This window comes from Vombatus ursinus, unplaced genomic scaffold, assembly GCF_900497805.2.
Source record: "Vombatus ursinus unplaced genomic scaffold, bare-nosed wombat genome assembly UNPS02014811.1, whole genome shotgun sequence".
Classification (NCBI taxonomy): domain Eukaryota; kingdom Metazoa; phylum Chordata; class Mammalia; order Diprotodontia; family Vombatidae; genus Vombatus; species Vombatus ursinus.
In genome coordinates, this window is record NW_020954589.1 from 9,341,381 (window position 1) to 9,367,647 (window position 26,267).

The 26,267-nt window shown below is 39.2% G+C and overlaps 1 protein-coding gene across 1 annotated transcript in view; it reads right to left on the bottom strand.

Annotated features, from left to right (window-relative positions):
* LOC114053410 (ubiquinol-cytochrome-c reductase complex assembly factor 2) overlaps positions 1-26,021 on the bottom strand; it is a 27,255-nt gene extending 1,234 nt beyond the window's left edge. Inside the window, exons 1-3 of the mRNA XM_027876437.1 lie at positions 25,848-26,021; positions 1,682-1,756; positions 893-962 (exon numbers count right to left, since the gene is read on the bottom strand). Of these exons, the coding sequence (XP_027732238.1) occupies positions 893-962; positions 1,682-1,756; positions 25,848-25,985 (283 nt within the window). The 5' untranslated portion in view covers positions 25,986-26,021. The remainder of the gene's footprint in view (positions 1-892; positions 963-1,681; positions 1,757-25,847) is intronic.
* Between the last annotated feature and the right edge of the window lie 246 nt (positions 26,022-26,267).

Consider the following 26,267-nt stretch of genomic DNA (forward strand, 5'->3'; position numbering starts at 1 on the left):
CATTATTGTCAGGAGAGTAGGTATTGAGAAAAACACAGTGAACATAAGAACCAACAAACTTTGGCCCAGTATGCTTCCAAGTCAGGGCAGATCCATGTCATGCCATAAATTATCATTTACTTGGTGGAGGGTAAAATGCTTCTGGAACCCCCAATTCCTCATCCTCCAAAGCTCAGAGGCTGACAATGCATAAGAAAGATTATTGTCTCCAATGCTCTATCTGGTACCTGTGAACAAATGAAGGCAACTTCAAGGCCCTGATTTCCAGAAAAGGCTAGCTTATTTTTGTATACAATGTCCCTAGCGATAAAAATAGTCATTTTCCAGAATCGCTTTACCTCATCCCTTAGGGCCTATAGTGACAAAAGAAAGAAGGAAGTAATGAGAGTAGAGGTTTGTTCGCTGGGAATATCTTCTAAATGCCTCTAAAACACAGCTAGTCAAACCTTCATCCCACAGCTCGTATCCCCTGGGTCAGATAATTTTAGGAGGATATCCACAACTACTTTTCTTTAATGGCTTTAGATCCTTTTTTTCCCCTTAACCCGTACTGTTTATAAAACCCCCTTAGGACCACAAAAATAAAATTATTTTCTTTTTACCCCAATTTCAACTACTTCCATGTGGCAAAATATATTTGCCTGTCCCCTGCTGCCAGGCTTTTAATTTAATAAGACTAAAGATGAATTTTCTTTTTAAAAACAATGTCTTCGACCTTATCTATACTCTAGAGCCAAAAAGTGTTATCCAGGGAGCTCCTTAGCATCAGAAATTTCCTCTGGGCCATGCCACAGGACTTTACATCAAAATGAAGCTGTCTCATTAGGCAAGCCCCTCCCCCCATCAGAGTCATTTCCAAACTAACCAGAAAGGGCATTTTTGGTTTCATTACCTGTAGCTAGTACAATCCTGCATTCTTCCACTGTCAGTCCACTGAAGCCGGTGTCTCTTGGGCGTGGATACTTCCAAAAAACAATGGAAAGAAGAGTTAATTAACCAAGATTGCTGCACTTTATCGACCCGCTGGGAGATCTTGCCCTTTGAACCATATTCTACTACAGCTGCTGAGAGGCTCAGGTAACATTAAATCCTGGAAGAATAGCCACATCTTAAGGTCAAAGGCTCTCCTTCAATAGAATGCCCACATTGATTGGCCTTGCTTGATTTAGAAAGGGAAGCCTTTTCTCACACCACTGGAGTTTTGATTACAGTGGAAGAAAGAGTGGACTAAAATAAGCAAATTACTCAAGTACCAATTTGGAATTAAATTCCAAAATTTTCTCACTATTTTGAAAACTGTCAATGATCTTGGATGGGGAGGTTAAGCTTAGCAAACTTCTTTTTTCCTACATAGTGAAAAAAACAGTTCCTATAATATTAAAGGGCAAATAATTAAAAGAGTTAAGTACCTTTTTCAAGCACCTTCAAGCTTCAGAAATACATTAGCATATAAATAACTGATTTTTAGAAATAATTACAAATCATTCTTATTTTAAAGGTATAATGTATTAGACAACACTGGTTGCTTCATTTGAATTAATGGATGTATTTAGTTTCAACAAAACTGATTTATCTCTAAAAATCTTCCATAATAAATACTAGTTTTAACTTTATACATTCCCCATCTCCCCCCTTCCCCACCCTGCAATGAAATCTGACTGCTAACCTATGGACTACTCACTTTGTGCTTGTAATAGTTTGAATGAAGTCGTGCTAAGCTCTCATACATCTGGTCACAGGTCTCAGGCTCAGCAATCTGAAAAATAAAATATCCAAGGAGATGAGCACATATGAGTTCCATGTGCCATCCTAGATTTCATGACATGGAGCAGGAGGACAACCTGGACAAGGTAAAGAAGGTGCTTATCAATACACAAGTTCATTGCTAGAGCACAAACAGGAAGAGGATGTATTTTGGCCTGTAGTTCCTTGTTAGGGATAATCTCTTTGGGGATGATGGTTCCACCTCTTCACTCCTATTCCCACATCTTATTTCAAAATTCAATCAAGTGACCAAGTAACAAATATTTATTGAAAATCTAGATGTTGTAGGGAAATTTAAATAAATATAAGATGTGATCCCTGCCCTCCAATACCTTACTATCTGAAAGAGGAAACTACATATACTGATAAAGAAAACAGGATCTGAGGAAAGCGTCCACTGATGAGCATGGATAGAGGAGGGAGGGACCATAGTGGCCTGGGATGGTCATTCAAGCCTAAGACTAGAATGCACCTCATAGATTGCTTAATACAATCCTTTCAATTTGCAGGCAATGGGCTCTGAGACCTATGACTTGCCCAAATCCAACACGTGAATCTAGGTCTTGGGATTCCAAATCTAGTCTTTCCATTGTAGTGGGCTTCTATTAACTGGTGTAGAGCAAAGTAAGCAAAACCAAGACATTACACATGATTATACACAATTACCACAACAATGCAAACGAAAGCAAGAATATAAAAGACGGCAGAATCCAGATCAACGCAGTGAGCAATCCTGACTCCCGAGGACTGATAATGAGGCATACTTCCTTCCCTCCCCTTGGTAGAGAGGTAGTAGGTTACAAGTACAAAATAAGGCATGTTCTCTAGAGGTGATCAACATGTCTGTTTTTGCTTATTTACTTCTGTATTGCCAGAGAAGGGGGAAGGGGGAACACTGTATTGGGACATGACAGTACTGTTTAAAAACAACAATAACAGGGGGCAGCTAGATGGCGCAGTGGATAGAGCACCAGCCCTGAAGTCAGGAGGACCTGAGTTCAATCCGGCCTCAGACCAAACACTTGACACTTACTAGCTGTGTGACCCTGGGTAAGTCACTTAACCCCGATTGCTAAAAACAACAACAACAACAACAACAATAACAATGAAACAATAAAAAATTCTATTCCAATGCCTCATCATGGCATGAAAGTGACTTTGGGTTTTTAAAGGTTATGCCAGTTGGACACAAGTTCTAGCAGGTTCTACCTAAGCTGGAAAGGTTTCAAGAGACTCACCATTAGAGTGTTTACCATCACATAATGAATTTTTCTGGTCAAATAAATCCAAGATTCTCTATTCATATGATCAATGACAGGAAAACCACCATGTTTGGACTTCACACCACAGTACCTGATATACTTACTGTGTGAAGAAGTAGAAATGACACTTAAGAAAATGAAGTCAGGAAGCATTTGGACCCAAGTACATTCAAAAGAAATCCATTCTGGGGGAATGTAATTTTGGTAACAGTTAGGAAATGATTTTCAAGATAATTCAAAGAAGGAAAGATGCCATATTATTGGGGGAAAAATTAATTATTATCAAAAAAAGACAACCAAGGAGATTTTAAACTACTGATTCATATTCCTACTTTCATCTCTATAAAATGTTATGAGAATCACATACACAAATATGGAAATATCTCTAATGAAATTATGAGAAGGGAGCATGCAGGTTTTCATAGAAAACATCTTCAATGTCATACAACTGATGGAAAGTTATCACATGAATCCCTCTATATTGTTTCTTAACTACAAAAAATTGATTTTGTGAAGCAAAACTGACTTAAAATCATACAAAAATGAGAATACCACAGTGATAGCATTTATTTGACTAAAAACAGCAAGTTAAAAAACAAGACATATGTATGCTCACCAAAAAGTACCTGTTACCACCATAGATTATGTCCTAAACACAGTTCAAATGAAGAGGGATTCCTTTTACATATGGTAAGGTCCTCTAGAAGCTCCTGTAGATGACATGCTGATTGTATCCAAAACTACTGGGTTTCCTTAATAAAATACATGACTTTTTTTTTTTTTGGGTGAGGCAATTGGGGTTAAGTGACTTGCCCTGAGTCACACAGCTAGTATTATGTGTCTGAGGCCACATTTGAACTCTGGTCCTCCTGACTCCACCTAACCTGCCCTTATCCATGACCGTTTAGAACACACTAACCTAACAATCTACAGAGAAAAAATTAAACAGATGAAGAATGCCCGCTGCGAAAACTATGATGACATCCAGCTGAACAGACAGTGCATTGAGTTAGTTACTTAGTACATATATCTTGAACAGGTCCTACAGATAGACAAGTGAGTTAGGTCCAGAACTGAATAAAGAAGGGCTGTACTGAATTTGTGAAACTGTGCAGTTGTTTCAACCGTTCAAATAAGAATAGCTCATTTATATAATACTTGAAGGTTTACAAAGCACTTTCCATAACTCTGTGAATGCAAATATTATTACCTTCATTTTATATATGAGAAAATTCTAGCTCTGGGAAGTCAAATTACTTGCCTAAGATGATAGAACCAATAAGTATCAGAACCAGGATTTGAACCCAGGTCTTCCTGATTCCAAGTACAGCACTATTTAAATTAAACTAAGTTGCTCCTTGACATAAAAACTCTTTATTTGTAATACTAATATTCTTTTGGTGATGCTGTCTGGTTGTAAACTATAGAACACCATAATCTCTGAAGAATAAAAAAACGTGGGGGACTCTTTAAGGTAATGGAGAAAAGCATAACAAGTATAAGTAAGCAGTAGATCATCAATGATTACTTGCACATAAATGGCATTAAACCGTCATTTGTGAAATATATGACAGGACAAGGAGGTAGATAAGGCACGCAGGATGGAAGAGGGATATGTTTTGGGGGAAGACTGCCCAGGAGTGTGATGGAAGATGCCCAAAAATGCAAATCTGAAGACACAAAGGAAAACAATTCCATTGAGGAAAAAAGATGGGGTTTGTCTGAAGACACTAATGTTGATACACAGAGAACTCATAAACCTACTCATCAAGGCCACATTTTAGAGGATGAATATGAGTATGACCCAGTCCTGTAAAGAGAATATCAAGAGTGCTAAATTAGCTCAGAGTGAGCTAAGATGGTGGGATAAGCTAAAGGTAACAGAAAAGGATTTTTATGTCAGGAGAGAAAGAAGCAAAGAAAGGAGACAAGAAGATATAGTTGATAACCAAGAAGTCAGAGCTGACCAATTCTTACTATGTTTCTGTTTTCTCTCATGAGAGAAATGACCATTACACTAGAAATAACCTAAAGGGAGTTGATACTCCAGTAAGGAGATTATAAGAGAGCATTAAGCAGCCCATGATGAAGTCCAATCTCTTAACCAAAATGAACTGTAATCTGAAAGAAATGATACATTTGATTACCAAATCACTGTCAGTCAAATTTAAAAGATTCAATCTGAATTGCTAAATTAATGTTAGCAATTCTTATTATTAAACATTTTTGTTCTTTATTAGTCATTTAAGAACACCAAGCATATACTTCTGTGCAAAGTCTTATGCTAACAGTAAAGATTAACAAAGTACCTTGCCCAAGAAGAACTTATTCTTTAATAGGAAGCATAGAACAGTTAGTTACAGGTGGGCATCAATATAAGTATTAATTCTATGTATACCCAGAATGAATTTGCTATCTAAAACTGAACTCATTATCTTTCCAAAACAATGGGACAATTATGACACCATTACTTCAATGAAAAATCTATAATTTCATTTTCAGTAATACACATCAAAACTGTTCTACAACCAGCTACACGCTATTTGAGGTTTGCTATGGCAGAAAAATTCACCACCCTACTCATTTTTTCTCTGAACCCTTTGGAAATCTGCTTGCAAGTCAAAAAGTAATCAGCCATTGTGGGGAGGGAGAAGGAGACAGGGATAAGCAGAAAGAGAGAAAGAGGGGGAGAAAGAGAGAAAGAGAGAGAGAGAGAGAGAGAGAGATAGAGAGAGAGAGGAAGAACTGGTGTTCTGGAGTAAGAGGACTTGAATTCAAAATCCACCACTGATATTTACTAACTTGTGTGACCTGAGGCAAGTCACTAAATCTCTCTGGAGCTCGGCTTCCCTATCTGTAAAATGAGGGAACTGGAATAATTGGCCTCTGAAGTTCCTTCCATTTCTAGATCTATTATCTTTAAATGATTTAGTATTTCAAAGATAGGACAAAGTAAATACCAAATAAGAATAAAGTAAAGAAGTGAGGAGATAGTGTATATGATTGTGGCTTTACCCTGAATAAGTTTAAACAAGCTGTCAACTATGAGAAATGGACAAAAATAAAGACTTTTGCTTTATGTGCTACTGTCATTTCTTAGAAAAGTTTAACCAATACAAAACAGCTGCTTCAAGGAGACCAAAAGAGCCTGCTCTCCTTGTTAAGTGGAAAGACATGTTAGCCAAGGGCAAATGTTGAGGAAGATGACAGAAAATGATTAATAGTGTTGCTTCACATAGAAACCACTGAGCAGAAAACATACAGATAATTTTGTATGAGAGCATACTAGACCAGGTTGTGCAGGTAGCATTTTTAAATGAAACAGTGAGGACAAAAAATAGATATGAAATGGAAGGAATCTCTACCAGTAGCATTTCTATAGTGATCTAGTCTGATAAGTGACAATAATGGAACCATCACATTTGTACCCTAACAACTAGTGATGCAACAGAATGGATTTGGAGTCAGACGTTTTAAGATAAGTTTAAATTCTGAACTTAAACAGCACCCCCTTGACCACCAAAGCATTTCCATTTACATGCACAGCAGAATACAAAAAGAGGACTGTACATGAAAACACAAAGCTCCATTTAAAACATTATACAAAAAATTCAATACATTACTCTCTCTCTCTCTCTCTCTGGCCCTACCTTCACTTAGACTATCAGTAGGTAGATAACATGTTTCACCATAGAGAGACGTGGCTGATTATTACACTGTTTGGAGTTTTTAAGTCTTTCAAAGTTGTTTTTCTTTACAGTGTTGTTGTCCTTGTATCAACTGTTCTCCTAGTACTGCTCACTTTATCCTGCATCAGTTCATCCTACTCAAGATTCTGATTTATTTTGTTAATTCTTAAGTGCAATAATAGTCTATTATATTCATATGGCACAATTTGTTCAGCCAATCCAATAGGTACCCTTTAGATTCTAATTCTTTTCATCCAATCCAGTCCCTTCTCTCCCCTTTCAAGACCAAAAAATGTTTGGAGAAGCCCTGGTTCTCAATTTGGTTTGAAAGCCCTAGCCTGTTCTGCTACTTACTTCCTGGGTGATGTTGGGCAAATTACTAACTCTTTGGACCTTAGCTTCTTATTTTGAAAAAATGAAAGGGTTAGACTAGATCGAGTTTTTAACCTTTTTTTTGATCCTTTTGGAAGTCTGGTGAAGCCTATGCTCCCCTACCCCTTCCCCTGCTTTTATAATAATGCTTTTAAATGCATAAAATAAAATACAAAAACGATAAAGGAAACTAATGAAATATAATGGTCAAAATATGATCTTTGAGATCTTTATCTTTATCTACAATTCCTATGACTCTATAACCTGAAGTACTAAGTGAGGAAGTGTTTATGGCATTTAGAAGATGAAGTTAGAAAGAATATTTATACCTGTCAAATACATTTTTAAAATATGGACCAGAATGGCATAGGGGATACTAAGTAAGAAAAGTTCCTCTAACAATGCAACTTATAGTCTTAAAGAGTTGACTAGTACAGTGAAACACAACTTTAAAAACACTCAAGGATCAATTTTCAAGTGATCTCAAAATGGGGTGTGTGTGTCTGTGAGGAGATATGCCAAAAGAATGGAAATAATTATAGGTAGTAGCTTACCTGCTCCTCAATCCCTAAATGGCAACCATGAAGACCTCATTAACTACTACCCCAATGTTTTCTCATCTTTAGAAAATATCTAACAAGTACGTTTTATTTTAATGTTTTCCCATAAAATATTTAAAGAATGGCTTATGCATGCAAGGACTATATCTTCGATAACAACACGTCCCTGCCCCTGAGAAGACAAGCAAAGCAGGCAGGCCTTCAAAGAAAATAACATACTTGCAATAATAGAGAACTAATTGAGAAGTACTAGCAATATTCTACTTACCCACTATCACTTATGTTTGCTTTACCAAAAAAATGTGACTTGGTAAAACAAAATGCCAATTAAAAAGCTCTCCTCAAATAAGTCATCTCCCATGCGTGTTAAAATAACATAATTTCATTATAGATATAACTAAGATGAATTTGTTCTATAACCTGCTGAGTATGAACATACACCAAAAAGGCATTAAATTAGAAGATATGCTGATATAAGATGTTCACTAGTGTCATAGAGGATACCCTCTTTCTTTTCTCTCTCATTTGGTAACCTTATCGGTTCCCATGGGTTTAATTATTATGTCTGTGCAGACATCTGCCAGATCTATGTAACCAGTTCCACTTTCTCTCCTGAGCACCTGTTGCTTATCTCCAATTGTCCACTGGGCATTTCAAACTGAAAGAGCTAGGCATGTCAAACTCCACATGTCCAAAACAGAACTCATTATCTTTTCCCTCAAATTAGCCCCTCTTTCCTGATCTTGCCTATTTCTGTAGAAGGTACCACCTTCCTTCTAGTCATTCAGATTCTAAATCTTGGCCTTATTCTCTCCTCACTTTCCCTCACCCTATATCCCCAACCAGTTAACAAAACTTGTCATTTCTACTCTTCAACATTTCTTGCATCGATTCCCTTCTCTCTACTCACACAGCTACCATCCTAATTAAGGTCCTTATCACCTTTCACCTGAACTACTGTAATAGCCTTCTAATTGGTTTTCTTGCCTTACGTCTCTCTAATTCAACTCATCTTCCACACAGCTGATAAAGTGCTTTTTCTAAGGCACAGGTTTGACCTTGTCATTCCCTAAATCAATAAACTTCTGTAGCTCCTTATTGCTTTCAGGATCTAATATAAGCTTTTATAGTCATTTACAACCTGGCTCCAACCTGTCTTTCCAACCTTATCACTCCCCTTCCTGCACTCTACAAAGCAGCCAAATTGACCTTGCTTTGCCCACATAAGACACTCCATTTCTCATTCGTTGTTTTGCACTGTTTGTCCCTTATGACACTCCCTCCTCACTTCTGCCTTTGAGTGTTTCCTTCAAAACTCATCTCAAAAGTCAGCTTTTACATGGAGCCTTTCTAGATTCCCCTGGCAGCAGACCCCTTTAAATATATTGTACTTATTTTGTATATATTTTCTATCTACTTATATATGTACATGTTGCCTGTCCCTCTAGAATGTAAGCTTCTTGAGGGTAAGGACTATGTTACTTTTACCTTTGTGTTCTCATTGACTGACACACATCAAGCTGTTAATAAATACATGATCATTGATTGATCCTAACCTGAAGGCTTCCCTACTGATGGTGAAGTTTTCTAAAGGCTCCTATCTGCACATCTGCTTATGGCATAGTATTAATTCCATCAAGTCCTAGACCAACATAGAATCTCCTCAATGAAATATAAATTGATTATTCACATGAGATTAGTCTTATTGTATATATAAGAAAAACACAGTAGTAGAAAAGTACACATTAGCTAATTTACACCTTTCCATTATGGAGTATTATATATTACTTCTCTTCCATCTAGCCAGTCTGGCATTCTTAAATGTTTGTCAGGGGCAGCCCTTCACCTCCCAGTCCATGCTTTGCACTGGCTATCTCCCATGCCTGTTAGGTCCTCAAGGCTCACCTACAGCACTATCTTCTACATGAAGTCTTTCCTAATCTCCCCAGTTGCTCATGTCTCTCCTCATATGCATATACTTTGTATGTCCTCTATATGTACATGTTGTTGACCGTGGTTTATTGGAAAATACTGACATGTCAGGATTAACAGCAGCACTAGACTTGAAGTTCCTTGGGAGCAGGTACTGCTTCACTTTTGTCTTCGTATCTCTAGCACTGTATTGAGGCACTTAATAAATGCTTGTTGATATTTACTGATGACATACAGTTGAATTAACAGCCCACCGAATTAGCATATCAAATATATATCCTGAATGGGCACTACAGATGACCAAGACCCATAGTTGACAAGACTTGGTTGAGAGAATTCCATCTTTTTAACATCAATATGAGGTTCTTTCTAGAGCTAAAATGTCAAGCATTCAAACTCTACTGCAGAGATTGCGACTCCCGTCTGCTGGCCATGTTCCAATGCCAAGCATATATTTACCTAAAAGACTATTTTACAGAGAACTCACACAAGGCAGGCACTCACATGGAGATCATAAGAAACAAAACAAGGACATTCTCAAGGTCTCTCTGGAGAACCATGGAAATGACTGCATGATATGGGAGATAATGGCAAAGTACTGCCCAGCACAGCATGCCTGCATCAAAGAAGGCACTGAGCTCCATTAGCAAAGCAGAACTGCAGTAGCTCCAAAGAAACGTTGAGATGTACAAATTTAGAGACATCTCCACCCCAAATGTTCACTTGGACTATCTGTGCCCCACCTGTGGTAGAGCCTTCTGAGCTTGTACTGGTCCGATCAGCCACAGTCTAACACACTGTACCTTGACTCCCACATAGTAATGTCATTTTGGTTCTCTCTGAGAATTAAGAACAACCAACCAATCAACCAATTCTCTAAGTGATATAACCTGGCTGTGAATAATAGAAACTAAACACCAACTCAGAAGAATGAAAACTGCAGGTGCCCCAAAGGATAACGTAGTAATTCATGATAGGTTCCAGCATATCACCAGTGACACTTCGTGGATAAGAACCGGCCTAAGAGATGACATCCAGGATGTGTAAGACTGAAAAAAGGAGGTGGATCAATAATATAGAAGAATGAGAAGCAACAGACAGCTTAAGTGTTTTACTAGTAGTCTCAATACATTAAAAGAACCAGAGGAAGACTTTCAGGGCCTTTACTAAATCAGGTAATAGATGCAAAGTGCTTCATAAGACTTAAAGCATACAGAAATGCTATCCATTATTATTTATGGCACATAGTCTTTTTCTTTGCTTTTTTTTTTGGCGAGGCAATTGGGGTTAAGTGACTTGCAGAGTCACACAGCTAGTAAGTGTTATGTGTCTGAGGCTGGATTTGAACTCAGGTCCTCTTGACTCCAGTGCTGGTGCTCTATGCACTATGCCACCTAGCTGCCCCTATGGCACATAGTCTTAAACAGGATGAGAAGTCATGGAGACCTCTGATCATCCTGTTGGAGAAAGTACTTACAAGAATTGAGGCCACTGTCTTCAGTCTTCCCCTCAACCTAACATTCTTGCCATCTTTTCCACTTTATTTCCAAGCTTTGGGACACACAATTCATACCCACTGACTCTGCTTCCTCCCAATTAAGTTTTGCCTTGAATCACCCAATTTCAGTGTCCACCGAACGTCTTTAAAGAGCTCTTCCAGGTTTTCTATTTCTTCATCCATATCCTGTTTGGCATTTTGCCATCATCACAATTATTAACTATACCCTCTTCCTTCAAGCTCTTTCTAATTGAGATTCCTCTTTTGTTTCTGCTTCAAATTCTACAGCTGTTCAGATTTTATGTAAAATATCTGGGATGAACTCTCTTGTTAGCTGTCCTTTGTTATATAACCCTAAGCTGAATAAGGGAGTGATAGTCCAGATGTAAGTCTGACCAGGGTATGCAGTATTGTATTGAGTTCTGGGTACTGCATTCTAGAAAGGATATTGATAATCTAGAGTGGCGCTTCTTAAACTGTGGGTCATGACCCACAGTTTAAGAAGTGCTGAACGGGTAGTGATTGGAAAAACTTTAAGGAGCCCTGATCTAGAGAGTGTCCAAAGGAAGACAATCAGAATAATAACAATAATAGCGATCATTTACATACTGCTTTAAGGTTTGCAAAGTGTTTTCCAAATATCATCTCCAACTTGTCCTCACAACAACCCTGAGACAGAAGTGCTGTTATCATCCACGTAATACAGATGACTAAAGTGAAGTAGACAGAGGTTAAGCGACTTGGTTGAGGGTCACACAGCCAGTAAGTGTCTGAGATGGATTTGTACCTGAAGTCTTCCTGACTCCAGGTCCAGTGCTCTATCCATTGTACCATCTATCTGCCTTTAATAGTGAATTAGAATGGTGAAGAACTTCTAGTCCATGAACACAAGTTAAATGAAGTAGGCATATTTAGCCTAGAGAACATAAGGGGAAGAGGTAGTGGTTGGGGACATTAAGATTTTTAAATACTTGAAGGTCAAGAGCTAGGGTCCTGAAGTATCTGAAAAGTGATTATGTTGAAGAGGGATTAAATTTGATCTTGTGTGGATCCAGTGGGAAGAACTAGGAACAATGGTGAGAAGTTATAAAAAAGCCAATTAAAGATTTATGTTAGGAAAAAAACTTCCTAATAATTAGAGCTATCTAGAAATGGCTGCCTTGGGACGTGGTGGGTTCTCCTCATTGAAGGTCTTCAAGAAAAGGCTGGATGACCACTTGTATGTTCTATGGTGAGAATTCTTTTGGGTTGAATTAGTGGTTGCTAAGGTCCCTTCCAACTCCAAAATCCTGTGATTTTGTGACTAACTTAGGCCTCCTGAGATTTTCTTAGCTGTATGGGCAAGTTGCTAAAATCAGCAGAATTCAGTTAGGGCAATGAGATGAACTCTCCTCTAGGGCAAAGACACAGACTCTTAAACAATTTGTATGGTACCTAATACTCAATGAAAATATTTAGAAAGAGTTAGCTACCTAGCTATTATTCTCCAGTCACAAATTTCAGGTCACCAATGATGGCCAGAAGGGTCCAGAAATAGTGAGGTGACATTATTAACAGGAATAGAGGTTAGAGAAGAAGGAATTAGTTTCTCAAAGAAGTGTAAGTACTACCAACTACTCAGAAACAAATGGAGCAATGGCCAAGTCTATCATCTCTTTCGAAGTCAAACTCAGCAAACATCAAATATTATCTTGTTTACTTTGAGAGAACTCCACTATAGGTAGTGAGCTAATTCCAGCAGTTTTTTTTTTTCCATTTACTGATGGTCTATACTTTGCTCCTGGATCCAGCATAAACAATTCTGGGTTTTTCTGATGATATACATTGTTAACATTTATAAATATCACTTGTAAGCTTTATATTATCTGATTTTGTATTCATACCTAATGAGTACTGAAATTTTAGGACTAATAGATGCACTAGACCTGAAAAAAGGCAGCAGTAGTAGCACTATGAAAAATTCAGCAATGCTCCCTAAATGTGAATAAAATAGATGTTCCACTGACAAAATATCCTTTATAGCTCTATTTTTGCTCCTTCTGCATTTCCCCTGCTCAGCTGTCAGTAAATTTTTCTTTACCATATTAAACTTTTATACATACAAATCTACATCAGTGCCGCAGGCGCTGATTTCAATTTTCAAAATTGAATTCTGGATAGTGATAGCAACTAGTAGAGCTGAGAACCCATTGTAGACATTAAAAAAAAAAAGATAAAGTACTTTTGGAAAAGGGTATAGCAATTTGCTTTGCTAATTAAGGTAGATCAGGGTTCAGTTCAGGAGAATCTAGGAAGGAAAGGCTTTCATTACTTGGTAATGAATTTCTGGAATTAGTTCATTCCTTTATAAGATCTTTATTCCTTTCTATCAAAATATTTATTAAGCACCTCTTATGTGCACAACACTCTGCCAGGCACTGTGAATGACATAAAGAAGTACAAAACAAGGCATCTTCCTAGAAACTTATTATCTAGTGGAGAAGACAAGGCACACATTTAAACAACTAAATAATATAAGGCAGTATGTACTAAATGTTAATGGAATAATACAGATAGTGTTACAGGAATTTAAGAGGCTATGATCACTGCACTAGAGTAGGAAGAAAAGGTTTCACAGATGAAGTGAGACTTCAAGTGAGTATGGCCTTCAATTCAACAAACATAAATTACCTGCCATGTAAAAGACACTACACTATTAAGATATTAAAAAAACATGCTAAGTGTTGAGGATATACAGACAAAAACAGTTCTTGCATTCCATGTGTTCATAAGTAAATAAATATAAGGTAATTTCAGGAGGGAGTAAGAACAATTGGGGGAGATCAGCAACAATTTGGTAGAAAGTGGCTTGAAGGAAGCTCAGGATTTCAAAAGGCCAAGACAGTGTCCAGGCACAGAAGGCAACTGGCGCACAGGTAGGCAAGGAGGTGAGATGTGGCATGTCAAGTTCAGCTAGAAGACAGTACGACTGGAACACCAAGTGCACGAAGGAAAGTAATATAAAATAAATCTGAAAAGGTTAAGTGGCAGCCAGCTTGCAGAAGGCTCAAAATTCCAGGCTGAAGAGTTTGCATTTTAATCTCAAATTATGAAACTACAGACAACTTCTAAGTGAGGGGAGGCCCTGACAAGGTCAGACTCAGGCTTTAGGAACATCCATTTGGGGGAGCAGAGAGACTACAAGCAGGGAGACGATAGAGCAGGTTCAGGAAAGAGGTGATGAGAACCTGGATTAGGCTGTCTGAGTACAGAGGAGGGGGAAAATATGGGAGATGCTTCGAGATAAAATCTACAAGACTTAGCAAATGACTGGCTATGAGAGAGAGGGAAGAGTCTGGAATGACTCCAAGGTTGTGTTCATGGAAAGGATAATTAATGGAGCCCTCCAAAGAAAGAGGGATGTGTGGAGGGTCTTGAGGATAGGCGAGGATTTAGACAGGGAGAGTTAGGTCAGGGAAACGAGGCTTATAACATGGGAAAAGATGCTGATAGTAAATATGTACAGTGTGTGTTGGGAGGGTGGGGAGCTACAAGAATTGACCAGCCTGGATTATGCAGGATTTACAACTGGCAGAGATCTTTGAGATGATCTATTCTAGTCTAACCCTAATTATACTGACTGTATTCACTTTGTAGAACACAAACAGGGTTGGAGAGGTAAAGTAGGGCCAGATGGTAGATGGTCTTTAAGCAATGTGAGACTTGAGTTTGTAATTTATACTCTCAGCAATGGAGTTGCATTGAAGACAGCTGTGGTGCAATGAAAAGAGCAATGGATTTAGAGTCAAGAGACTTAGATTTGAATACAGACTAATAGCAATGTGACCTTGGACAAGTAATTTGACCTCAGTTTCCTCGTCTGCAAATAGAACTAAGAATATCACAAGGTATCATCATAAAGATCAGAATAGATAATTCTGTAAAACATTTTTTAAACCATAAAACTTTGTCATTTATAATTACTACTTCTTACCAAACTCATCCCTATCTACCTCAAACATCCCTTGGAACCCTCTTCCCCATTGCCTATGTTGTTTTTAAGGGGTATATAGGGTGTTCAGGGAAGACTAGCACCTGTGGCATGAGGGCTTGTTGAGCCCCTTTCAGGGCTGCTCACCCACCTTTGGTGTCCACCTTCACCCAACTCTCACCTGTGACTCCAGGAAGCTGTAGCATGCACACAGCCACATCCGGTAAAACCATCTTTCAAGACGGTTTTTCGAGATGGGCTAAACCAGGTTGAGGATAACCAATGGGCCTCAAACCTGTTGGTAAATTAGTGGATGTCTATCCCCCAACATGTGAAGACTTCCCCCAGCAGAATGGGTGGATGAGAACAATTTGTTCCTGGTTCATTGCCAGTTATCCTGACTTTTGTCTTGCCACTGGACTTCAATGACTCTGGAAGAGACAGTGAAGCTGACTACCTTGCGCAACTCTGCCTCATTTAAATCTAATTTATGTCCAAGTTGAGACATCACTCATTTGTGATGTCACTGGTCCTCTTGGAAGACAAAGGATGAACAACAACACCACTGTTATTAATAAATTCTCTATCCTAGAGATTTTAACTCCTTCCATTACCTGATGCTAAATGAAACTTGCCTTATCCTGAAGAAGCCCAATCCTTGGACCAGAACAAGGAGGATGCATATTTGAGATTCTTGCCACTGTCACATATAGACTTCTAAATCACTTCTTCTTTCCTGCTTGACTTAAGCACTTAGCTTAGTCTTCTTCTTCAACTTAATCTCTTCAACATTTGGGATGATGAGCCTTCTAACATTTGGACCTCCCAACTATTTATCTTCCTCAATTTCTATGACCTACTTTAACCATCCATGCATAGATGTGGTCTAAGTTCATCATTCCAAACCTTTTCATCTCCTAAGACCTCTAAGAAATTTCCCTTCTCTGATCACAATTTTCCATCCTTTCATCTCTTCCAAATACCTCTCTACTACTCATCCTGCTCTTTGTCCTTCCCTGTTCTCCCATTCCATCACCTACTAGCCTCATGTCCCTTCCTTTGAAGTCTTGCCTCTACAATTAGGCAGTTCAATAAGGTGAATCCTTGAATATCCTTGAATCATTGCTACCTTGTGTTATTGTTCCCACCCTGAAAATCACCTACCTGAAGTCATTTTTACCACTGGCTTTCTCCATTATTCCTGAACCAAGCCAACAAACACTGCTAGAGGAATTTATGAAATAGTCCTGACTAGATTCACTAACTAATCCACATTAGCTAACATTTTCCAACTGACTCCCTATAACAATAGTTGTCCCAAACCTCCTTTGAAGCCCTCAACTCCACACTTAGATGACTAGCTGCAACTTCACTGAGAAAAATTGATGTTATCCACTGTGAACTCCCCCATCTCCCATCATTCACATTTCAAAACCTCTCTATCTTCTTCATCTACTCCTTTTCCTTTGTTCCAGTCTTAGAAAACAAAGCCTTTCTTGCCAAGGTCTACCCTTGGGTTCATCTTTTCTGAGATCTTGCTTCTTCAACCATCCTCTTTCTTTTCTTTTATCTTTACTTTTTTCCACTCTTTTAGATTCTTTCCCTCCGCCTACAAATATGTTCCACTCTCCTCTATCCTTAAAAATTAAAAAAAAAAAAAAGCCTTGAAACTGGTATTGCCCCAAACTACTGTCTTTTCTGTCTTCTCCTCATTCACAGCAAAATTTCTAGAAGCTGTCTTCTTAACTTGTTGTACAGTGGAAAGAGTACTGGAGCCCTGCGGGAGATCTGACTTCAAATCTCATCTCTGCCATTTACTAGTTGTGAGACTTTGGGGTAAAGTCACTTCTCTGAGTTTCAGTTTTCTCATCTGTAAAATGAAGGGGTTGGACAAGATGACCTCTAAGATCCATTCTAGACTCCACTTCCAGAAAATCCATTCATTCTTCAACCCTTTGTAATGTGGCTTCTGACCCTCCACCACTTTACCAAAGCTACTCTATCCAAGGTCACTAATAACCTCTTAATCGAATCACCTTTTCTCAGTCTCCATCCTTCTTTAACTTTCTTGGGTTCTGTGACACAGCTTTCTCATTTTTCCTTCTACCTGTCTGCTCCTTTTTGGTCTCCTTTGTTGATTTATTGTTTTCCTGATCTGGCTCTGGCCTTTGCCCTCTCTTCTCTCTTTAACCATTCCCTGGATGATTACAATTGTTCCCATAAGTTTAATTACTATCTCTATCCAGATGACTCCCATGTCTGCATATCCTGCCTCAGTATCTCTCTTGGGCTCCAGAGATACATATCAAATTACCTACTAGATATTTCCACCTTAATCTCCCACTGGAACCTCAAACTCAATATGTCCAAAACAACTCATCATCTTCTCTAAATTTGTCTCTCTTCCCAACATTGCTGTTTTGTTATTTGAATCCTCCCAGACATCCAGGCTAGAAATTTGAGTCATCTTTCACTCCTCCAGAGTGAAACATCCTCCACAGTCAATGAACTATCACATCCTGAAGACTCTAGCTATATACCAGATACTGATATCCTAGTTCAGGTCCTCTTCATCATTGGACAAGATTATTGTAATAATCTCCTATACTGATTACTCAACCCCCAGTCTCTTCCTCCATCCTTCACAGTTGTCAAAATAGCCTTCTTAGTGTATGGGTTTAATTGTCGCTCTCTTGTTCAAAAACCTTCAGTAGCCCCTGGCTGATTATAAGACAAACTATAAATACCTCACCTGGCATTCAGATCTTCTACAATTTGGCCCCAACCTTCCTTTCTAGTTTCATTTCATGTTATTCTCCTAAATGTTCTCTCTCTCTCTCAGTAAAATGAACACGAACACACACACACACACACATTCTGGACAAACTAGAAACTAGACTACCAGTTTTTTTATATCACCCTGCTGTTTCCTGCCTCCATTCATTTACAAAAGTTGTCTGCTGTGTGTGCAATGCTTTCTCTTTCCTTATCAATTTCTGTTAAAATGTTTCCCTTTCCTCAAGACTCAGCTCATCTTCTCCAGCTGAAAGTATTCTCTTCCCTTCTTACATTTTCCTAGACTACTTTGTCTGGACCTTTCCTTTGCCTCATCGCTCTCTTTCTTACATTATATATGTGTATATATTGTATTTTCCCTAATAAGACCCCTGAGGACAGGCCTTTTGCATCCTTGTATCCCTAGTTCCTAGCAGCTAATAGCAGTTACATAAATATTTCTTCAAGGGAAATTAACTGAACTGAAGGTTTTGAAAAGAAAAATGACAAGATAAAAATTGTTCTAATTATTCTCCTAGGAAAAGGCTTTCCACATTCATATATACAGTGCAGGTCACTCCATGATTGTCCTGCTTCACTCTAGCTACATTAAAAACCAGAAGTATCACTTAAGCCACCTCCAGACTATTGAGGGCAATGTTTGAATCCCCTTTGCCCAAAGGAGGCTGTGACTGTCATCCTCACTTCTAATAATAGAGGCACCATGCTGTAGTGGAAAGATAAATGGACTTGGGAGTGAGGAAATGGAACTTCTGGCCCAGGCTCTGTCACTCACTAGCTCTGTGAGTAAGTTATGTAACCTCTTTGCATCTTACTTTCTTCATCTCTAAAAAGGGTACAGTGATATTTTGTACTGCTTACCTCAAAGGATCAAGGTGATTAAATTCCGTAATTTATGGGAAAGTGTTCTGTGATGGTATAGTATTACATACATGTGAGCAGCTGTTATTATAGCTGACAAAACATTATAACTGAAAAAATGACAATCTGTTGCTAGACGGATTTCTTTCATAAATCTGATTTTGCCTGGAAAGGGAGGGACAAGAGGAGAAAGAGAATATGTAGGGTGCTTTATTGTTGCTTCAGCTCGGAACCATCACTCTGGCATGGACAGTTCTAAAAGCCCCCCTACCCTCGGCCTCCAGTGTCTCCCCTTCTTTAATCCATCCTTCACACAGCTGTAAAAAACACTGGGTTAACCATACCACCCCACTATTCATGAAGCTCTAGTGGGTTCTCTCTTGCTTCTAGGATGAAAAACAAACTCTTCTGTTTGACATTTAAAGCCCTTCACAAACTGGCTCCAGCCCACTGTTTCATGACTACTGTAGATTACTCTGCTTCACACATCCTTTATTCCAGCCAAAAATGACCTACCTGCTATTCCCCATACAAGACATTCCATCATCCATCTGTGTTCCTCTGCAGAGGCTTATTTTATGCCTTGAATCCTCACCTCCAATTCACTGAATTTCTCCATTCCTTCAAAGCTCACATCAAGTGCCCCTTCCTACAGAGGATCACACTGATACCCTAGGCCCTAGCTCCTTGCAACATTCTAAAATATTTGTATTTTATATTTACTTATCTGTGATCCCCCCAGACATCTACTTACCTAAGAATGGTAGTTCCTTGAAGGCACTAGTGCCTAGCACACAGTAGGTGCTTAATAAATGCCTTCTGATAAAATTAATTTGGTATGTTATGTACATGCCAGTTACTGATATGCCCGTCAAGTCTTCTTGTGCATGAAACATGAATTTAGTGATAGTTAAGATAAATACAGGTAAAATCTTTGAACTCTCATCAGAGATAGCCAGAAAATCATTAACAATTATTTTAAATTTGAGGTGGTTTAATTCCTTCAATAATGAGTCTTGTGTATTTATTTTAAAGGCATATACAATATCATTTATAGTTTTCTAGAAAGGCTTCTTAGCAAGTAGTAGACTTTATAGTTCTTCTATTCAGGTTTACATAAGTGGGTGTTAGTTTATAGTTATAGATCTCTTGGAAATCAGTTTCAGTACTCAATAAACTCATTAAAAGAAGTTGCTCATTTTCTAGTAGTTAAGTCAACAATTACAGTAGTTCTGCCACCACCCTCCACATTGTTATTCACACTTATTAAGTTCTCAGCATGGCAGAGAACAGGTACTCCTAAGGAGCTTGCACGTTAAAAAGACAAAGATGTTAAAGGTCCCTTCCAGCTTTAAAATTATGTGACACATTCATTTTCTTCTATTTTGTTTTTTTAAAGCCTGTGGAGTGAATGTTTGGAATGCAACAGGAGGTCTCCAGCTTCCTATCACTTGGTACCCCATTGGCTGATTTAAGGTGGCACATGGGCTATTCAGAAGTGCATCTTGAAATGGGATATAAATTGGGACAATGATTCTCAAAGTGTGTTCTAGGAATCACTGTTGAATCTAAGAGCTGGTTTTCTATAACATTTTTAATATTATAGCATTTATACTTTGGTTTCTGATAAGAATTAACAACAATTTACTGAGGTCATTTGATAAAAATGACTATGATGCAAAGCATGCATCATAGTCTTCCCATTAATTTTGGTAAGGCTTTCTAAAAAGTAGCATAGCGTCACCCCTCCCCACCACCTCCTGCCCCTTTTAAACCCGTCAAAATAACTGTGGATCCAAAATTTCTTCAATTTAAAGAAGGTGCCTTGAATTATGTGGAAAAGAGAAGGGACCTAAAGGGATGCCTTAGAAAGGTCTGAGCAATAAATATCTAACAGAACAAAAAAAACCCAAAACCACCCAAATTTTCTCACACTATCTTCTTTCTTAGCAACTCAAAGCCAGGAGGAGATAGGCATTGCAGACATCCATTAACTTCATATAAAAAATCCTGGGTAGTTGATGCCTATTCATTTTAATACCCCTGTTTAGAGTTGCTAGTCTCCACCTGAAGTTTTTTTAAGTGTTTGAGGCATCTCTGACCCTGAGCTCTTCAGCAAATCAATGAACTCAACTTTGTCCATTTGAACACCCCATTACACTGGTCCTGGGCACCACCACTCTTTGCCATCCCAAGGCACTACTAGGTTTTTGCTCTTAACAAGCATTTAACAACTACTGCTGAAGACCAAATTGAACTATTATTTGCATCTATATATCTATATATATACCGCCAAGTACCAAAGAAATAGCAAAGTAAGAAGATTCCAAAAGCTCTATTTCTAGCCTTTCCTTCACTAGCATCCAAAGTGGTCATCAGTGAATCTTACTCTCTTAATTCTATCAGAAACATGTTTTCAGGACAAAGATTTGATTTGTTTTGTTCTTATTGTCTGCTAGGTTTCATCTCAACATTTCAAGGGAGAAGAACAACCACCATTAGCTTATGCTGTCACCAGTTTTCACAACTTTTTATGTCTCCACAACTAAACTAAAAGTTCCATGAAGGCAAGACTATGTATCTCCTGAATTTTTCATAGTGCTTAGCACATTACTCTGTACACAGAAGGCATTAAAATGCTTAAATGATTCACTTTGCTGCTTCTTATTTCTCTTAATTTTGTTGGCACATCAGCTATTTTTAGATGTCCTGATGTCTGATAGCAATTATCAAAAACATTTATTAGGCACTTATTGTGTCCAAACACTTATCTCCTATTGGACATCTCCATCTAGATGTCCTGTAGGCACCTCAAATTCAGTATGTCCAAAAGAGAATTTACCATTTTCTCCAGATTTTCCCTTCCTTACTATTTCTGCTGAGGGCATCACCATCCTTCTTGTCACCCAGGTTCACAACCTCAAGAGCTCCCCTTGACCCTTCCCTATGCTACCCCATACAGACACATACCAAGTCTGGTCAATTCTTTACCTACAAAACCTTACATCAATCTACTTCTCTCTACTCACACGGCCCTTATCACCTCTCACCTGGACTACAATAGCTTCTTGTTGGGCCCCGTCTCCAGATTCTCCGTACAATTACCAAAGCACAAGTATCTGCTTATGCTCAAAAAGCTTCAGGGCATTCCTTTTGACTCTAAGATAAAATGCAAATTCCTCCATTTGGTTTTAAAGTCCTTCACGATCTGTTCCCACCCATCTTTTCTGAGATTACTGCACATTCCTCTCCCTTCACACATACTACACATTAGCCAAATAGATCTATTTGCTAGTTCCAGAACTCAGCATCTCATCTCCTGATTCTGTCTTTGCACAGGCTGTTTCCCATGCCTGGAATGGACTCCCTTCACCTCTGCCTCATAGAATCCCTAGCTTTCTTCAAAGCTCAGCTGATATGCCACCTCCTAGAGAAGGCCTCACCTGATCTTCAATGAATAGCAAACAGAATGCTAGGTGTGGAGTCAGGAATATCTGAGTTCAAATCCTGCCTCAGACATTTAGAGCTCCACTCAAATGGTTGAAAAGCTGCACCCAAATGATAATTATGGTGTGGTTCAATGTCAAATGGGAAAGGTCATTAGTGACATGCCATAAGATCTGGGCTTGATTCTGTGCTATTTAACATTTTTATCAGTGACTTGGAAAAATGGATGGATAGCATCTTTATCCAATCTGCAGATCACACAAAGTTGGGAAGGATAGGCACCACCCTGGATAACAGGAGAATCAGGATCCAAATGGATCTTGACATAGGCCAGAGCACTGGGCTGGATGTCTACCATGATGAAATTGCATAAAGATAGTGTAAAGTCTCACGTTCAGATAGAAAAACCTGATTTGCCAAGTAACAGATGGGAAGGCAGGGCTAGCAGCTGGTTTGAGAAAGATCTGGGGATCTTAGTGTACCAATATGAGTCAACACTGGTATAGTAGACAAAAAAACCAATGTAATCTAACTTGGGTTGCATTAAAAGAGGCAAACCTTATAGGAATAAGCAAGGGATAGTCTCTCTGTATTCTGATGTGGTCAGAAATGAACCTAAAGCTACATAATTGAAGTATTATTTTCAATTATGCATCTTTCATTGCAAAACTGAAGTTGAATTTTAAAATATGGCAAAGCCTACAGTTGCTTCCAGGTCTGCAAACGGGACTATTCAAACAGTCAATCAACAAGCATTTATTAAGTGCCTACTATCTGTCAAGAACTGAAGTATTATTCTAGATGAGGAGCATTATATTTAATTCTGGTCACCATAGTTTATAAAGGACATTATTAAGCCAGAAAGCATCCAGAGAAAGGCAAACAAAATGGTGAAGTCCACATGATAACCGGAGTAAAGAACTGCTAAACAGATGAAGACACTGATATTCAGGCTGAAAAGGAGAGTGGGGAGGTAAGGAGAAACCATAATTATCTTTAAGTATTTGAGAGCTGTTTGAGAGTTGTTATACAAGTATATGAGAACTGTTATGTATTCACAGAATTACATAATTTAAGAGTTGTAAGGGACATCATTAGCCATCTAGTACAACCCATAACCAAAAGAAATCAGCATTATAACCTACCAGACGAGTGGCTATCCAGCCTCTCTCTGCTCATCCTGTTTGGGGCCAAGTGTCAGAACTAGAAGCAGTAAGTGGAAATTACAAAGAAGACAATTTTGGCTAGATGTCGGGTAGAACTTCATAATTAGAGCTGCCCCAAATGTAGGAGGCTGCCTAAGGAGGGAGCAGTTTTTCCATTACTGGAGGTTTTTAAGTAGATGCTTGCTGGGGCATGTAGAGATCCTTTTTTGACTACAGATTTTACTAGATGGCTGCTGAGATCCTTTCTGACTGAAATTCTGAGAACTGATAATAACAATAACATCAAACTTTTACATATGCTTACTATGTGCTTGGCACTGTACTTTATAAATAGTATCTCATTTGATCTTCATAACCCTGGGAGGTAGGTGCTATTGCCTTCATTTTACAGACGAAGACACTGAGGCAAAGAGATGTTAAGAGATCCGCCCAGGGTCAAATAGGAAGTGTCTGAAGTCAAATTTGAAGTCAGGTCTTTCTAACTCCAAGCCTAGCGCTCCTGAGTCACCTGGTTGCCCCATCAGTGTGAGAACTACCACTTCTTATCCTAATTTCAGGGATAAATCTTTGACATTTAGTAGATAAATCTTTTGAGCTGCCTATGCCTCAGTTACACAAATGACCTGCCCATGTTCACACAGCTAGTAAGTATCAGTTTTGAAATTTGAACCTTCCCAATTCCAAGTCCAGTTTTTTAATCTACTAAACCACAATGCCTCTAATAAGTTAGACTGGTTAAAATAACTACTAACACCAAACATGTGCAGAGACTAACTTAAAAGGGAAACAACTACAATAACAGCATAATGCACAATAAAGCTATAATAGAAATATGATAATGATAAAGTGGTCTAGGGTCAGCAATCAGGAAAAACAGTTCCAAAGCAGAGGGCTGCAGCTGCCACCCAGTATGAGCTACTCTGGTGTTTGTACTGCATGATAAAGCAGCATTGACACATTTTCCACCTCTGACATTTCATGACCAAGTCATATGGCCACAGAAGAGACAGTCTCTTATTTATCACTTATTCAACAAATACTTATTAAACATCTACTATATGCTGATACCATACTAGAGGCCAGGCACACAAAGACAAAAACAAAACAATCCTTCTCCTCAAACAAGTTACATTCCATCTGAAGGAAAACAGGTAAGCAGAGAAGTAAATATAAAATATACACAAAGTGATTATGGGAGGGGATGGGCACTCACAACTGGGTGTACTTTTATCAGTTTCCATAAAAGAGAAATTGCAGGCCAACTCAACCAGGAAGAAGTGGGGAGAAGTAAAAATTAACATAATAATTAGATAGTACTTACATAGTGCTTTAAGATTTACAAAGCACTGTACATAGTATATCAGTTCATCCTCACAATAACTCTGTGAGTTAGATGCTCTTATTATCCCCATTTTACAGATAAAGAAAGTCATGCAGAAAGAAGTTAAATATTAAGTGTCAGCAGCGGGATGTTCTTAACCACTACCCCAACATCTGGTTTTGTGTGTGTGTGTGCCTGTGGTTTAAGATTCACAAAGTGCTTTATATACATTATCTCATAATTTCTTCCATACTTTCAAGAGTCGACTGTGATTCATGGTTCATAAATAGCTGAGGTAACACAACAATGGAATCTAGGATAAATACTACCACAGATTCAGGCACTGAAACTATGCCCAAAAAAGCAACATAATGGGAAGATCTGAGTTGGAAGCATCTTAAGACATCATACTCTCAACTCCTTCCTTTTGCAACTGAAGAACCTGAGATCTACAGATAAAGTGACAAGCCCCAGCAAATCACACCAATTAGTATGGTTGAGTCAGAACTAGAACCCAGTACTATATCCAGTGCTTGTCACTTTACTACAAGATCATGGTGTGGGTGTGGGGGGGGGGGCCGGGGCGGTTCTGGTGCTTCCCAGTCTTACCAGTAGCACTTCACGAAGAATAAGAAGGCAATGGGCTACTTAAAAGGCTCTTATTACCACTTGTTTTGCTCCGGCTCACCGGGTGAGCATTACAGAGGTTGATTTGGGCTCAATGTAAAGGAAAATTAACAACTGAGAGACGCTGCAAAATGGAAAGGGCTGCTTTGGTAGGCAGGGCATTCCCTATCACTAGACGTCTTCAAGGGGCAGGCTGGATGGCCACTTGTCGGGGAGGTTATATTCGCGATTTTTTCTCGGGTGTACCGCCACGTGGGTGACATCGACCTTTAAAATCCCTTCCAACTCTCGGAATTCCAGCTGCTATGGGCAGAAAATGGGGCCTGGCGCCAGAATACGTCGAGATTGTATGGAAAAAGGGTCTGGCAGATGGTCGTCTCCACACACGTGCAGGATGGAGACTAATACCACGTGTTAAGCCCCCCTTCGCCCCGCCCCCCACCACTGAGGGAAAGGCGTGCGCAGGCGCCTGGCTCGCCACCTGCATTGCCCCGCCCCCTCCCGCTCTACCCTCTTCTCCCGTTTGTCCCTTCGTCCCCCCAACCGTCTTTCCGCTCTAGGCGGGATCCCCAGTCCGGTCACCTGGGTGTTTTCTCCCTCCCGAAAGGCCTGCGCCACCCGCTGCCGCAGGTAAGCGCCCAAGTCTCGGCCCCGTTTGGTCTCGTCCAAAGGCCATTCCTCACAGAGCTTGAGGAAACGCCGGTAACGGCTGGCCGCCATCTTGGGCCCCTGCGCTCGCCGCCCCTCCCAGGGAGGAGCTGGATAGAGGCAAGGTGGCGCATGCACGCTAAGGCTCCCGAACCTAGAGAGGTGGAGTGTAGTAGTCTGGAGCGGGGAGGGAGAGGAGTGCGCGTGCGCATTTGTAACCACTTGATGTTACTCCCCCAATAAGCGGCGCTGCACGCCCATGTTTGTTATGTCTCTTCCTTGCCCACGTTGTGTTCAATAAAAAAGTGTTAAATGGAGCCGAATCCAGTCTAGTTCATGTTTTTCCTTCCATGT